Raw genomic sequence first — 18677 nt, 5'->3', positions numbered from 1 at the left:
AAGGCAGCGTAGATTTATCAATTGTGAACTTAGCCCATAAATTGTAAAAAAGGCACATTTTAATTGACACAGTCCATGATTACAGAGCTTATTCTCAAATTTTTACATAAATCAAAATAAGATCTTCAGCAGTGGGGGAAAGGTTGAATCACATTACTTTTTTAACTATGCAGAGATTACAACAATGGGACTGCTAAGCCAAAAATATTATCACCTGCATTCTTTTATAAGCAGTCCAGCTACCATAAATATTATTGTGCTTTTCATAATGAAACTTCTTCAAATTATTTTTTGTGGAAAAATTAAAACAAAAGTACAGTTACTGCTGATGGAAATGTTACATCATTGTCAGAGCACACTTTTAAAATTATTTCTGGTAGGATGACGAATTCAAAGTCAGTCTACAATATTGCAATGCTCTACAAAATTAAATGCATAGCTCACCTTTTATTTCTGCTTGAGAAAATTCAGACTGATTTGAATTGTACTGGAATACATGCATTCAGCTGTCATAGTAATAACACAAGAGCTAAAGTGAGGCTACAGTTAAGAACACATTTAATCACTTACCCTGGTTACTCTCAGTTCGTTTGCTTTTCTTAGTGCTGAACCCATCATTATGCCCATTTGTGAGATCTTTTCTGCAGCTATTGTTATACGTTGTGCCTGTGTGCCCCATATCAATGTTTAAAGGAGTGTTTGGTGGTGTCAGCAGACAGGAAGTGCCCACAGCCTGTGTGTTTTGCCTTGGGTGGCCATTTCTTCCCAATGTGCTCTGGTGATGTAAACGCTGTACTTTTCCCTTCACCTTTTCCTCATTTGGGTGACTGTTCTTAGTCGAACCACTAGTGCTAGATGAAACAGAAGCTCTACCATCCATTGCAGCATCCACCTGCATATCAGTGTGATTGTTCTTTGGTCGATCAGTGGCATTTCTGTGTCCTGAAAAGGCAGCATGATTCTCCATTTGGACTTTTGCTTTATCCAGAGATATCTAGAAAAAAATACTAAAAATGTTCATAAAGGAATTTTTGCCCTGTGGAAATAAATTGCACACAAAAACTTTTAAGTTCAAGCATAAAGTAGATGTCTGATGAAAGGCAAAACAATCAGGTGAAATATACATTATTTCAAAGACAAAGATACGAGCAAACAAGAGAGACTCATAGAGCAATGGGATGCCCCCTGTGGGTTTATGACCATGCTAGGATACTAAATATAAAAGGAAAAGTTGAGAAGCTCAGCAAAAACAAAAATATTATTCCTAAAGTCAATGGTCACCTGATTTCTCTCATCAAAGGTGGAAGTGTGAGAGGGCTTAACATATACTCCACTATGCATGCGGCTATGTCTCTTAACATGGGCTGTTAGGAAACTGTCTCTACTCATTTACAGATGGATATTGTTACATGACCACTTGGATGTATAGTTTGAATACACAAGATCATATACTTAGAGAAATAAATATATGTGGTCTATGAAACCCCATAAAAAATGTCAAAAAAATCTGTTTAGCAAAGTATCATAGGTTCATACCCTTAAGGTGGGCAAATGTAGAAGGAACTACTAACTACTTTAGCTAGCTGTGTGGGTGTTGAATGACAGATATCAACCTGGGTCCCCAGGTCCCTGATAACTTCTTCTTGCTCAGTGGATTGCCACCTATTTGGTAGCTAGAGGCTGTATGGACTGCCTTTCCTCATCAATGGCTTGAAAAAAGTCAACCAAGTTCAAACCAAGTTTAAAAGGCATGATCTGCCTTGACAAAGCCAAACTGGGCAAAGTCCACAGTCTCCAATTATTCCTGTTTATTTAATTATGTCATCCATGGATCTCCTTGTCTTGATTTGTCAAATGGCTCGCTGGCCGGTAATTTCCAGGGTCTTCAAGATGACCGCCTTGTGGAAGTGGACCCACAGTCGCATATGAGACCACACCTGGAGTCAGAGGGTAGAACTTTGAGATTAAACAACTGTCCCAGCTGTGGGTTCCCAGCTCTCTGTTTGACGTGGAAGAGCACAGCACACAGGACATCGTCCCATGGATGCTGTGTTTTGTTTTTTTGAGAGAGAGCAGTTCTCACTTGTGCTGGAGAGTTTTGGGGGCTGCACTCATTTGGTATAGATATCTCAGGTTGAGCAGGAGAGGACACTAGCAACTGATCCTCTGACATGCTAGGAGAAGGTAGAAAAACTTAAAAAGATTCCGGGGGGCCGGGTGACCTAGAAATGGGGGTTGCCTTTTTGGGGTACTATCTATGATGACAAGAGTGTCGAAGGTAATAAGTACTGTAGGAGCAAGTGCTAGGCTAGGTAGAATAGATAGAGAATGTCTACTTGGAGTCAAGTCAGTTTGATCTTTGAAGGGAGGATGATTTGATGATCAGTATAGTTATCGAGGAAGGTAGTTTTAAGGGAAAAAATTTGAAGGTGGACTTTTACATTTGATCAGGCAGACTGCTTCAAATATTAAAAGATCAAGTTTAAATGCATGGAACAAACTTTTCTTTTTACACAAAAAGTTTATTTTATAGCATTTAAATTAATATATACATTTAAACTTTGCTTCGGAACTCAGACTAAACATACAAGGACATATTTACAGCGTTAATATTAACGGACTGGCAGGAGGTGCTTGCTCCACTTTGGGTTCAAGCTTTAATTATGTTGGATTAGCATGGGTAAGTAACTGTGTATTAGTTATGTAATTGGTAAACTGTTAATTTAACAGTCTGGCAATACACAATTACTTATCAACGTTATCCAGTGTAATTACAGCTGAAACCCAAAGTGGCTTAAGCACCACCTGCCCACCCATTAAAATTAATACCATAAATATGGCCGTGTATGTTTAGTCTTCTACATTTTGAAGCAAGGAAACAATTTTTAAGTGCTTTTATTAGCAAAACAGTGTGAGATGACCATTGCTTTTTGCATTAAAAAAGTATTTGCATGCATAAAGAGCATGTGGTTACTTTTTTGTGCAAAAAATGTTGCCATTTTGTTCCTTTAAACATGATGTTTAATGAGCAACATGTGTTTACATTTAATATACTTGTAATGCTGGTTACATCTTCATGGAAGTGTTCACTTTTCTCTAGGAAAAATAAGTGTTTTTTTCATGTTTTCATATACCATTTTAATACTGTAGCTGAACCTGGATGTCTATTGTGAACGACTTTTGTCAAATTAAGTTGCATTTTATTGACAGTATTTCCTTAGAAACCAACGATTATTTCATATCAACTCATTTTAGTAAGTAATGTCCTTCGGCTTTTCCCGGTTAGGGGTCGCCACATCGGAACTCCGGTCTGCTCATGATTGGCAGTGGATTTTTACGGTGCCGAGTTGCCAGCACGACACCCAACCTTCAAAGAAGGCACACCCATTCACGCACGCACCTACCTGCATGTCTTTATACTTCACCCGACCACGGGGGGGGGGCATGCAGACTCCACACAGAAGGCGCTCCAGCCGAGAATTAAACTTGAAAACCTCTTGCTGTGAGGTGACAACGCTAACCGCTGCACCACCGTGGCCACATATCAACCCATTTTAGTATTTATCTTTTAAAAAATTGCGAAAACTCTCCACCACAAACCAGTAACACAAAAAATATGCAAATTCCCTCAAGAAGGTCTCCATGGGGCGTGGCCAAGGATGAACACAGGATAGCAGCAGATTTCTTCAGCTCCACCAACTTAACTGCACTGACAGGAAATAATTACTTTAAAAATCAACTAATGAAATAATTTTCTTTCTAAATACGTTTGGAATATCAGTTTCTTGAATAATATCTAAAAAGAAAGAAAATTTCAATAATTTTCCTGTCAGAAATCATCTTGGAAATTTCTCTTTCATCACCTCTGTTCAAAATGAGTTCCAGTAAGGCAAACAGTCAGGATTCCAGCATCAAGAAAGAGCTTCAGTCTCTGATATCTACTATTCAGCAACTAACAACCAAAATGGACAAACTGGATACTAAAATTGATAACTTCATAGAAAAAACTACAAAACAAATGTATTTGTTACATCAAGACTTGCAACAACAGAAGGCTCAGATTACAGGCATAGAAGAGACTGTTAATGATATGGAGAACAGAATCCAGGAAGAAGAAATTAACATTGAGTTTTTGCTGAAGCAGAACACACACCTACAATCCAAACTTGATGACCTGGAAAACAGATCTAGACGCTAATAATATTAGGATTTTTGGACTGCCAGAAAATATAGAAGGTAACAACATTACTTCCTTTTTAAATACTTGGCTTCCCAAAACTTTAGACTTGTCAGAAGCATTTTCTTTTGGTATTGAAAGAGCCCATAGGTCCTTATCTAATTTTAACTCTAACAAAAAGTATCCTAGATCAGTTATAGTAAGATTTTTATCATCTTATGACAAGGAGATGGTATTAAAATCTGCATGGGCTAAAGCACCTATTAAAATTAATGAGGCAACTGTGCATTTTGACAATGACTATTCTTCCTTGGTAATAACTAAAAGAAAAGTTTTTTTGCCATTAATGAGAGCTTATGAAAGCACAGTTCAAAACTTACCTTTTATTTCCTGCCAAACTAAAAATCTTTTTACCTGATGGCCCTAGAATTTTTGAAGACTTGGACTCTGCTTTGCTGTATATTAAAAAAATAAGATATTAGATAAAATAGAAGATATGGAATGGGCAAGTCCTTCGTTAAAGAGGATGGCAACAGGAACTTCTTGGAAGACTTCAGAGAAGCAAAAAGACTAAAAAACAAATGACGTTCTATATATATTTTTTTCTTTCTTTCCTTCTCTCTTAATCTCTTCAAATACAGTTACTGCATCTCCAGAAAGCCACAAATATTTTAAAGATTTATTCAAAGTTATTTTTCTGTGTGCAAAGAACTGTTTTTGTTTCATAAATAGTCAAACTCTCTGAGGAACAAATAACATGCTATCAATCAACTTGTTTCTCTTTGTGATAAAGAGACCTAAGGTTAGTAATTTGATACATTTTCTTTCTCTTCTTGCTTTAAATAATGGCATTCTTTATAAACTATGCATTTAGTGAGGGGTGGGGGAGGGCAAGGAGAGAAGTATGATGTAAAATATGGAAAAAGTGAAATAATAACTTATTAGTTCTTTAAAACTATATATGCTGTTTAAACACTGTTGCTAAATATTATATCATGACTTTATTGCTTATACATGATTACAAATAATATGTCATGATATAATTGCAAATAATTAGAACTAAAATAGTTGTAAGTAATATGTTTCATGTTTAACTTTATTAATACAAACAGCAAGTAATATTTCTTTGTAGATACTCTTTGTAGCTTCCTTTTTTTCTTTCTTCTCTCTCTCTCTTTCTCTCTTATAAGTACAGTTATATGCTTCTGATAATACTGATATATGTATATAATAAGATTTGTATGAGAAAATGAAATGGGGCATATAAAATAAGTTATATAATATGTTAAATAACTGTAGGCTTGGTTTCACTGTTATAGAGACTGTAATGACTTGTAAAATACTTCACAAAGGTTTTGCACTGTTTAGTTTCATTTGTATTACTAAATGAATGTCAGTCACTTGTATTTACTAAAATTCCCACCAGAATGTTAAGGGAGACAATTTGGGATGTGGGTTACCTCGTGAATAGTGTCCTCGAGTTGTTTTAAAAGCTTCAACACTCAGAATACACGCAGAGAAGCTGAATGCAGTCATTTTGAACTTTGACCCCTGATTTCACACTGACACATCGCAGATTCAAGAAGAACACTGTTCCAGGAAGTAGAACTGCTGTAAATGCGACTTTGTGATGAAAAACTAACTTTATGACATCTAAATGTGAGTTATTCTTTATAACAACTTACTTATTTAAGATGTAATTTATAAAATATGAAAGTTATAATGATTTTAAATGATTCAGTATGCCATAGTAAGCAAGTGAGATATTTTAGAAGGCATAGAAGGTAAAACACATATACACATATTTTTGAAAGCTTACATGACTGCAGCATATTAATGTATATAAATACTTATGATTTAAACATATATAATGTTATAAATCATTTGCCTTAACTAACTGACAAGCACAAGTATCATTATGTCTATATTTTAGAAGAAACTGTCATGTGACATATTTTAAAGCTGCAGTTCAGATATATAAAATACAGATGGCTTTCATCACAATGATTTATGTATAACTAGGAATTATCATTGCTGTGCAGTATGACTTGTAAACATATGTATGAATATAAATATTTTATTTACTGGCAATAATAAGTATGAGAAGAAAGCTTTGGTGCAAGTAATTTAAAGTTTTTAAAACTGTTAACTGCATTTCTTTGGCAGAAAGTAGGAATACCCTAATATATGTAATGTCTGAACCATTGTAGTCTAGGTTATTGAATCCAAATGAACATAAGAACTTATTTTTACAAACTTTTAATAAACTAATATATAGATATGCTCCTTTTTTTTTCTCTTTCTCTCTCTCTTCCTTTCTCTCTCTCTCTCTTCTCAGTTCCCATTATCAAGTTTACTAGAATGTTATTTTGATTATGAGTGTATTTTACAAAATAGATGTACATAGTAATATGAGCTGTTTCTAAATGTTCTTATTTGTTTATATGAAGCTGATTTATAAATTGTTTAGCTTTGTCTTACTGGATAATCTAATTAAATGAGGTTAACTTTAGTTAATAATAGTTAGTATTGAATTGATATGGTGGCAGCTGAGGTACTGCTGCTTAGGATAGTGGGATAACTTGAGTGGTATGTGCTACTCAGAGTTGGAGTTCTTAACTCCAGGCTGGGTGCAATGTTTAATCCTAATATTATTTTCACCTGTTTATTGTTGTTTGTATATAGTTCTGACATCCACAACACATTTTATAAACTTATTGTCACTACAAATAAAAGTGAAGCTTATACAAAATCCCATAAGATTTCCAATAAATACAGCTATAATTAATGGTACACCTAAAGGAGGAGGTATAATATCATTTATTTTGCTAATTGTTATTCTGATTATATGTTTTATATGTTTATAAAAGCTAAATGATTTCTCTAAAAGGAATTTCTTTAAACATTAATGGACTGAATAACCCATGTAAAAGGGCAAGTTTAATGAGATACATTAATTTGCATAAGGCCAACTTATTATTCCTTCAAGAAACACATCTCCTGAAAAAGGATATTGATAAATTAGCCACTAATAAATATACAGTCTTGGTTAGTTCAGAACACACTCAGAAAAAAAGAGGAGTGGCTATTTTATGGAATAAAAGTATACTCATACCTAAAACTATTAAGTCTTATAAAGATGATAAAGGAATGTTTTGTATGGTTACAATACAGATTAATGGAAAGACATATACATTAATCAATGTATATTGGATACCAGGAATTGGCATTAATACAGTGAAACACCATCTCAATAAGATCATATCATTTTCTATAGGAGATATTATTTTAGCAGGTGACTTTAATTGTATCCTACATGAAAAAGATACTACTACTACAGGAAAAAAGAAAATTACATCTAATGCAAAACATTTAAAGGATTTTGTTAATTTATATCATTTGAATGATATTAATAATCAGATAGATTCAAAATCATTACCATACACTTTTTTTTCTAACAGATATAAAACTTATTCAAAAATAGATAGAGTCTTTATTTCTAACCAGATGGTTACAGACTTAATTAACTCTAAAATCATTTTGTGTCCTATATCAGATCATAATTCAATTGTCTTTGAGTTTATGATAAAAAGTACTTACAATGTTCAGATCAAAAGGATACCAGCATACTTAACTCAACTAAAAGACTATAAAGATTATATACTTTCAGAAGTGCAACATTTTTAGACTTAAACAATACACCTGAAGTCTCCATTGTTTATGTTTGGGATGCTTTAAAATCATATTTATATGGACAAAGTATCAGATGATATAATAATAAAAGGAAATCTTGGGACAAGGAATTACTAGATATTCAAAGCAAATTAGACTCATACAAACATAATAATAAAGAAAATATTATGGACAAAAAGTAATTGAAGAAATAAATAAATTAAATGAGAAATACAAAGAAATTTTAACTCATAAAGTTAAAATAACATTAGAGAAATATAAGTTTTTGTCTTACTCAATAAGTCCCAAATACTTACATAGACTTAAAAATAAAACAAAAGGTTGAATAAACAAAATCATATCAAAGAAATTTTCTCTCCAAGGAAAAAGAAGAATGTTTCTAGTTTACCAGAAATATTAGATGAATTTAGAAATCACTTTCACGAAATTAATCATAATAACATTAACATGGAGCCTAAAGATAAAATAAAGAAATTTATAACTACAAACATGAACAAAAACTTAATAAACAACAGACTAAACTAATGGATAAAAATATTTCATATACAGAGGTTATTACACAAATAAACAAGCTTAAATCAAACAAAGCACCAGGTAATGATGGTATTATACCAGAGATCTATAAAATTCTTCCCAAAAGTACTTACTCATTAATACATAAGGTTTTTATTTTGGCCCAAAATGAGTTAACAACTCCCCATCTTGGCAATACACATTTATTTCACCAATTTTAAAACCCAATAAAGACCCAACCAGATGCACTTCATATAGACCTATTTCATTACTTAATGTTGACTATAAAATGTTTATGAGTATTTTTGCTGATAGATTAAAGACAATCATCCCAGGCATTATAGATATAGACCAGACAGGCTTTATTGTAAATAGAAATACTTTTGATAATATAAGGAGAACTTTAACGTTAATTGATTTTGCAAATAGGAAAAAGAAAGATTTAACACTTATTAGTCTCAATATAAGTTCAGCATTTGATTCAGTAAGTTGGGACTACTTGTTTATCTTACTGAAGTGCAAAAACTTCTCAGATGCATTTGTAAATCTAATTGAACATCTATATAAAGGAGCATTGGCTTACATTAAGATAGGAACATATGTCTCACAAAAAATACCCATTTTAAAAGGTACAAAACAAGGGTGTCCACTCTCTCCACTATTATTTACTTTAGTAATGGAGCCTTGGGCTAATTTGATCAGAAACAGTACTGATATAGAAGGATTTGATATAGATGAAAATACAATATCTAAAATTCAACTTTTTGCAGATGATGTTCTAATTACATCAGCTGGATCTAACTCTTCTATGCAATCCTTATTTGATAAAATGATGGATTTTAAAAATATCTCTGGTTTAATATTCAATGAAGAAAAGACTAAAATATTACCAATATACACACGAAAAAATGTCCTCATTAATGATTTTAACAAATATATACCCAACTCAGGTCAGATAACTTACTTAGGTATAATATTAACTAAAGATATCAAATCTATTATACATAATAATTATAGTACCTGTCTTCTTAATATACAAAATCTTTTCAATAGCTGGAACAATATGTTTTTTACCATGGAAGAGAGACTCACAATTATTAAAATGATAGTATTCCCTAAGATATTATACTTAATACAATCAATAATACTCCCACCTACAAAAATAATTATTAAGAAATTGAATTCACTAATGTTAAATTTCTTATGGGCACCTAATAGACCTAGGATTGCATTAAAGAAACATACTAATAGCTGGTCTCAAGGAGGCATTTCATTTCCAGACTTTAATTTATATACTATCTCTTCTATTATAAAAGTTATTACTTTGTTAATAGATCAGTCATATGTTGCAAGATGGAAAGATTACTGGGAACTAATTAGCATTCACTTCATGAAAATCTCTTTAATACATAAAAATATTATTGTAAATAACCCCATGTTATGGTTACTAAAAGAATTTTGTACTTCATCCATTACACCGAAATATGTAGTTAGTTACCCATTAAACATTATTATCAGTTATCGTAATTTTATATTCATGCATCCTAAGTATAAGGAATGGAATTTTATTCTATTCCCTATAATGTATACACAAGGTATGCTTTTGTCAACCACCTCTGAAAGAACTCTTTTAGTCACAGAGAATGATCTAAACTAGTATTGGTATCAGTTGCTGTCTGATAATAAAGTAAAAAATTTAGACTTCTTAAAGCAAGAATTTGATTTGAGAGAAACATGTTGGTTAGAAATTCAGACTTTTAGACAACATCTTATTAATAAAATTGATTTAATGTCTTTAACAGTTAAAGAATCTGTTCCAATACTGATTGATTACTTGATATTAAATTTACAACATAGGGTTTCTGATAAAGGTAAGCTCTCATACATACATAAAATTATCAGAGAAGAAACTCATTACAGTTCAGATACCTATTGGAATTATTTCATTTCCATTAATGGTGAATCACCAAAACAACAAGATAAACAATATATATTGGAATCTGCTTATAAAACTACTTCTTCCATTAATTAGAGACTTTTTACTTGGAAATTTTTACATAGATCATTCTATACACCTTTAATGATGAATAAAATAAATAATAAAGACAACTTATGTAAAAGATGTAATGTAGAAATAAATGCTGATTGGGCACATATGTTTTATGACTGTATAAAATTGAAGGAATATTGGAAGTTAATCAATGATTTTTTGCAGGCCCTTTTCACAGATAATTTCATTGTTTCTAAATCACTTATATTATTTAACACACCTGTTCCTAAAAGTGTTAAAAAGTTAAACTTCCCTTATTATGGTCTATTCTAGCAGTGGCTAGAAAAATAATAACCAGAAATTGTATTTCAGATACCCTCCTTCATTTAATGAATTTAAAAATGTTATGACTGAAGTGTGTCATATGGAATTGATGACAATAAAATCAAGAACTACTAGAAAAACATCTTATTATATTATATGGGATACTTTACAAAACCTGTTAAAAAAAATCTTAGTCTCAATAGCATGACATTAAAGTTTAATCAATTGATTTGATTTGTAGTGGATGTCTTTGTAAATACTTTGGTTATTTTATTGAATGTTATAACTATTTCTATTTTAATTGCTTGTATAAAATTGTTATGATATTTATTTTGTGTGTTAAAAACAATAAACTTGTTTTTAAAAAAAAAAGAAGGTCTCCGTAAAACACTTTGATTGCACCAAGAGCCAAAAAAAACAATAATTAAATGATTGTTTATTAACGCACTTTCAATTTCATACGCGTTTTCGTCCCATCCACTGGACTTCATCAGATAACATCTTACATTCAACAAATCCCTTATATACATCTTGCATTAACATAATCCAATCAAAATTATTAAATAAATTCAAATACACAAATCAACTTGCATCTTATGGGCTCATTAATATTAAAATTGCTATTAGTTATTTCTATAAGTAAAACATTTAAAATTCCTTTTAATTCTTACTAAATAAACTCTCATTCAATTCATATTAAAAAAAAAAACTTTTAACTTATATCTACTAAAATTCATAAATTACCATCTACAATTTAATAAAATTATTAAAGGGGCTAAATTCATGTCTCTCTTTTTCTATATATCTATATATATATCTATATATATCTATCTATATATATTTATATATATATATATAGAGAGAGAGAGAGAGAGAGAGAGAGAGAAGCTTCACATAAAAAGTACATATTTACTAATACAACAGCACCACCTATTGATAAAATACTATATTGCACTTAAATTTACATTTTAGCTGCCTTTAATTTCAATAGGGGTAGTAATAGGTTCATAGGTTCATACTAGGCTATCTGCCCTGGGGCAATTATAAGCCTAGCCCGATTCTGTATGGCTTACGCCACCCCTTGATTTGAGTATACTGTGCCCTTTTTAAGGTTTAGTTTACTGTGCCTCTGTCTAATAGTGACACAGGAGTAATCCCTGGGACAAACCTACGATCCCCCATCCACCTATTGAGATTCTTCTTGAAGAGATTCAGTGAGGTGCTCTATCTCACATGAACTGGAATTCTATTCCAGAGTGAAGGGAGCCTCTGGGTTATGAAGCTGTCCCTCCAGCAAGTTCTATTTATTTCTGTGCTGAGGTTCAAGTCCCTCGAGCGAGTGGCTCTAAGGGATTTAGATTTACTGAGGTGGAGCATGTCCATTAATTCTGGATTTGACATAGCTTTGTATGTCAGGCATAGATCGCCTCGAGGTAGGCGGTATGCAACTGAGTAGAGCTGGAGTTTTTTTAACCGAGCAGCATATGGCATCTGTTTGAGACCCTTGATCCTCTTGGTGAGATACTTTTGGGGTCGTCCTAATTGCTGCAGGTGTTGGGTAAGGTACATCCCTGATACATGTTCATTTAATCCTGGGGATTTATTTGCTTCAAGTGTCACTTGCCACCATAATTCTTTATATCCTATGGTGTCCTCCCATGGTCCCCCCTAATATTACTTTTTATATGTTCTACTACAAAAAAGAGAATTTACTTTCTTCACATTCCTTTGAATGCTTATACAAAGCATTAGTTTCTTTCTTTTTTATTATATCATAGGTATGTTCATAAATTCTTCTTTTTAGGGTTCTCTCTGTTTTACCTATATAAAAGGACCCACATTTAACACAGGTGGCAAGATATCCTAAACCCTTGGTATCACAATTATAAAGTCCTTTACTCTTAATCCATCTACCTCTACTTTCAATATATATATTTTCTTCATTAACTATATACTCACATTGACTACACTTCCCACATTTCAATGTACCTCATTTATTAGAGTCATTTCCACTATCTTCATTCCTCTTATATTCTAAGCATTCCTTTATATTATTAGAATTTTTATACACCACCTTAGGGGTGTTTCTAGGTAATTCTTCTAAATCAGTAAATGCCTTAAAATTTTCCCATTCTTTATAGAAAACTGAGCTAATATTCTGATTTAAGGCATTGTATTCTAATATAGGTCATGTCATTATTCTTCATTTGAGTTAGAGTTTTTCTTTCCTACCTTTTGATTCTCATTAATTTCTTTGATACCTAAGATTGGTTTAAATTTATCTATTCTACCTTTCTCTATTTCTAATCTAATATTGGCAACAAGTTCACTATCATATCCCCTATCCAAATACATTCCTTCCAATAGGCCACATTCTACTTTAAAAATCTTCACATTTACTTGTCATTCGTGACCCCGTCACAAACTGACCTTTTGTTATATTTTTCTTACAATGTGTTGGGTGTGCACTGTTGTAGTGTAGATAGGAATTACAATAGGTTGATTTCCTATATACTTTAGATGCAAATGTACCTTCACTTTTATATATTTCTATATCTAAAAATTGTAAATTATTTTCAGAAACATTATACGTGAATCTAAGGAAATCAGTAGTTTCATTAATGTACTATATAAATTCTTTCAATTTTTCATTCCCCCCTATCCAAAAAATAACTATGTTGTGCAGAAACCTCTTGTATAGGCTCCAACAAGAGTGGGAACTAGAATTAAGCACATACATTTCTTCCCAATTAGCCAATACAATATTGGCAAATGTAGGTGCACAGGCTGCCCCCATGGCAACACCTTGGGTTTGTTGAAAAAACTCTCCATTAAACAATAAAAAATTGTTTTTAAGTACCATATCCATTAAGCCTATGCACGCTACTTTGTCTTTGTGTGTTAATATTTTATCCAAAAACACTTCTTCCTCAAACATTTTCATACCTTCAAAACAGGGGATAGATGAGAATAAATCAGCTATGTTAATTGTCACAAATAATAAATCTTCAGTATACATTTTTGACTCAACTACCCTTAAAAGGTCCCATGAATCTTTTAAAATAGCTGATTTATTAACCCAAATATATTTAGTTTTACCATCTATAAATTTAGCTAAGGGTAGTGTTTTAGAGCCATCTGCTGAGATGATAGGTCTCAGTGGTGGATCTATCATGTTCTTATGTACCTTAGGGATACCATAAATTATTGGTTTTTCCACCCTTAGATAAGTTAAAGTACTTCCATCAATAGTTGCTTCATTACACATACCTTCTAATTCCATGTCAATTCTCTTATAAGCTAACCAAATTTCATTTCTAGACACCACAGCGTATTTGTTTTCATCTCTCAAAATTTGATTCATTTTGCCTTCATATGTAATGATGTCCATAAATACAGCTCCCTCACCCTTATCTGGTTTCATTATTCTCACCCTAGAGTTATTTCTTAACTCATTTAACACTTTATAGTCATCCTCATTGAGATTTGTATTACATCCAGTTCTTTTATATACTTTTCTTATTTCTACTTCCATAACATTCTCTAAATTTTTAAGTTGTGGATGCATGGGTGGGTTAAATAATGAAGGCTTCACCAAAGTTTGACTAGAATATACTTTATTTTGTTTATCATTCTTACTATATATTAAATTTAAATTAATCTTTCTCAAGAATAATTTTAAATCCAAAGGTGCGGATGTCAATTCTCCTTTAACTTGCGGAATAAATTTAAAACCCTTCCCTAACAAACTAAAATGTTCTTCTTTAAGAATAGCATCACTATAATTATAGATGGTAAAACCTTTTGAAGAATTAACAACTCTTTCCTCACTTATATCATTCTCATCAATATTTATATTAGTATTAATATTAATTTTAATTTCTGGGTCTGGGGTATATCTAGTTAATATCTCCCCTTCCCCCTTCTCCCCCCTCTTATAGGAACATTTCCATTCTGTGGCCTATATGTTTCCATAGTCCTAGTGTCCCTATCTAATGGGGGAAATTCTTTATCATATATATCTTCCCTCCATCTCTCCCTCATTTCATCAGTTACCATATCATGTCCTTGTATGTAACTGTATTTATTGTTTCTGTTATAACTATTCTTTTTGTTATATGTATAAGTAGAAGGTTTAGGGTAACTCACCTCATTTTCATAATCTAACAAATCCCGTTTCAATTTCTCCATTTTCCTATTAATCAATCCATTACATTTTTCATCTATTTCACCCCTTATCTTATAATATTTATCTCTCTCCTCCTTAATACCAAAAAATAAATCTTCTTTAATAAGCCCCTCTAATACATCTATATCCTTTTGTAGGACTAATAGATTTCTATTATTCTCCTTAATATAATTAATTTTAAAATATCTAAAGCACTTTTATTGAACACTTCGAGCAGTTCCTTATGAAATACTGAGCCCAATTGTACATTGTTGGGAAATTTATAAATTCTGAGACCTTTAGGAACAACGTTCCTACTGATACATTCAGTTAAATATGAATTCTCAATAAGTAACGATCTGTATTTAAACATATATTTAGATAAATTATCCACCATTTTATTGTAAGAATCACCATTCTTATTCCCTTTCGGGTTAAAACTGTCCAGCTTGAAGCAAAAACTTCTATTTAACCAGTCATTAGTTTTTACGGGTCTACCAGGAGAGACAGTACCTGAGTTGTTAATGCCCGCATTATGTACATTGACGCCGACACCTCCCAATCTATTGTCCACAGTATTAAAGTCCAAAAGCACCCTCGGTGTAACTGCAGGATTAAAGGTACCACCATTCGATTCTGAAGAGTCGCCGGCGTGGAGACCATCGCCCATCAGCTCCCTCTTCCTCTTGCTTTTTTCCCTATCGGCTCACTATTTCCGCTTTCTGAGACGCTTGCGAATATTTTCCCACCAAGGTTTTGCAAAAGGTGTCAGCAAGTCTATAAGCTCAGTCAATTGTCCAACCAACTTCCTGGAATGGCCAAGCTCATCTTGCCCTTTGAGGGACGGAGATCCGTTCTCCATGGGAACCGCAAAATGAACTAACAACTACAAAATTGCGAAAACTCTCCACCACAAACCAGTAACACAAAAAATATGCAAATTCCCTCAAGAAGGTCTCCGTAAAACACTTTGATTGCACCATGAGCCAAAAAACCAATAATTAAACGATTGTTTATTAACTCACTTTCAATTTCATACGCGTTTTCGTCCCATCCACAGGACTTCATCAGATAACATCTTACATTCAACAAATCCCTTATATACATCTTGCATTAACATAATCCAATCAAAATTATTAAATAAATTCAAATACACAAATCAACTTGCATCTTATGGGCTCATTAATATTAAAATTGCTATTAATTCTTTCTATAAGTAAAACATTTAAAATTCCTTTTAATTCTTACTAAATAAACTCTCATTCAATTCATATTAAAAAAAACTTTTAACTTATATCTACTAAAATTCATAAATTACCATCTAAAATTTAATAAAATTATTAAAGGGGCTAAATTCATGTCTCTCTTTTTATATATATATATATATATATATATATATATATATATATATATATATATATGTATATATATATATATATATATAGAGAGAGAGAAGCTTCACATAAAAAGTACATATTTACTAATACAACAGCACCACCTATTGATAAAATACTATATTGCACTTAAATTTACATTTTAGCGGCTTTTAATTTCAATAGGGGTAGTAATGATACATGTTCATTTAATCCTGGGGATTTATTTTCTTCAAGTGTCACTTGCCACCATAATTCTTTATATCCTATGGTGTCCTCCCATGGTCCCCCCCTAATATTACTTTTTATATGTTCTACTACAAAAAAGAGAATTTACTTTCTTCACATTCCTTTGAATGCTTATACAAAGCATTAGTTTCTTTCTTTTTTATTATATCATAGGTATGTTCGTAAATTCTTCTTTTTAGGGTTCTCTCTGTTTTACCTATATAAAAGGACCCACATTTAACACAGGTGGCAAGATATACTAAACCCTTGGTATCACAATTATAAAGTCCTTTACTCTTAATCCATCTACCTCTACTTTCAATATATATATTTTCTTCATTAACTATATACTCACATTGACTACACTTCCCACATTTGAATGTACCTCTTTTATTAGACTCATTTCCACTATCTTCATTCCTCTTATATTCTAAACATTCCTTTATATAATTAGAATTTTTATACACCACCTTAGGGGTGTTTCTAGGTAATTCTTCTAAATCAGTAAATGCCTTAAATTTTTCCCATTCTTTATAGAAAACTGACCTAATATTCTGATTTACGGCATTGTATTCTAATATAAGGGCATGTCTATATTCTTCATTTGAGTTAGAGTTTTTCTTTCCTACCTTTTGATTCTCATTAATTTCTTTGATACGTAAGACTGGTTTAAATTTATCTATTCTACCTTTCTCAATTTCTAATCTAATATTGGCAACAAGCTCACTATCATATCCCCTATCCAAAAACATTCCTTCCAATAGGTCACATTCTACTTTAAAATCTTCACATTTACTTGTCATTCATGACCCCCTCACAAACTGACCTTTTATTATATTTTTCTTACAATGTGTTGGGTGTGCACTGTTGTAGTGTAGATAGAAATTACAATAGGTTGATTTCCTATATACTTTAGATGCAACTGTACCTTCACTTTTATATATTTCTATATCTAAAAATTGTAAATTATTTTCAGAATCATTGTAAGTGAATCTAAGGAAATCAGTAGTTTCATTAATGTAATGTATAAATTCTTTCAATTTTTCATTCTCCCCTATCCAAAAAATAACTATGTCATCCAGAAACCTCTTGTATAGGCTCCAACAAGAGTGGAAACTAGAATTAAGCACATACATTTCTTCCCAATTAGCCAATACAATATTGGCAAATGTAGGTGCACAGGCTGCCCCCATGGCAACACCTTGGGTTTGTTGAAGAAATTCTCCATTAAACAATAAAAAATTGTTTTTAAGTACCATATCCATTAAGCCTGTGCACACTACTTTGTCTTTGTGTGTTAATATTTTATCCAAAAACACTTCTTTCTCAAACATTTTCATACCTTCAAAACAGGGGATAGATGAGAATAAATCAGCTATGTCAATTGTCACAAATAATAAATCTTCAGTATACATTTTTGACTCAACTACCCTTAAAAGGTCCCATGAATCTTTTAAAATAGCTGACGTATTAACCCAAATATGTTTAGTCTTACCATCTATAAATTTAGCTAAGGGTAGTGTTTTAGAGCCATCTGCTGAGACGATAGGTCTCAATGGTGGATCTATCACGTTCTTATGTACCTTAGGGATACCATAAATTACTGGTATCTTTGGTTTTTCCACCCTTAGATAAGTTAAAGTACTTCCATCAATAGCTGCTTCATTACACATACCTTCTAATTCCATGTCAATTCTCTTATAAGCTAACCAAATTTCATTTTTAGACACCACAGCATATTTGTTTTCATCTCTCAAAATTTGATTCATTTTGCCTTCATATGTAATGATGTCCATAAATACAGCTCCCCCACCCTTATCTGGTTTCATTATTCTCACCCTAGAGTTATTTCTTAACTCATTTAACACTTTATATTCATCCTCATTGAGATTTGTATTACATCCAGTTCTTTTATATACTTTTCTTATTTCTACTTCCATAACATTCTCTAAATTTTTAAGTTGTGGATGCATGGGTAGGTTAAATATTGAAGGCTTCACCAAAGTTTGGCTAGAATATACTTTATTTTGTTTATCATTCTTACTACATATTAAATTTAAATTAATCTTTCTCAAGAATAATTTTAAATCCAAAAGTGCAGATGTCAATTCTCCTTTAACTTGCGGAATAAATTTAAAACCCTTCCCTAACAAACTAAAATGTTCTTCTTTAAGAATAACATCACTATAATTATAGATGGTAAAACCTTTT

General features: G+C 31.9%; 1 protein-coding gene across 2 annotated transcripts in view; it reads right to left on the bottom strand.

The window, feature by feature from the left end:
* RADIL (Rap associating with DIL domain) overlaps positions 1-18677 on the bottom strand; it is a 1364147-nt gene that overhangs the window by 96040 nt on the left and 1249430 nt on the right. For both annotated transcript variants that reach the window (XM_044089491.1, XM_044089492.1), the window contains exon 12: positions 571-994. In XM_044089491.1, the coding sequence (XP_043945426.1) occupies positions 571-994 (424 nt within the window). The remainder of the gene's footprint in view (positions 1-570; positions 995-18677) is intronic.

This window comes from Protopterus annectens, chromosome 12.part0, assembly GCF_019279795.1.
Source record: "Protopterus annectens isolate FY-2018-M chromosome 12.part0, PAN1.0, whole genome shotgun sequence".
NCBI classification, from domain to species: Eukaryota; Metazoa; Chordata; order Ceratodontiformes; family Protopteridae; genus Protopterus; species Protopterus annectens.
This window is presented reverse-complemented; position numbering and strand designations above follow the sequence as displayed.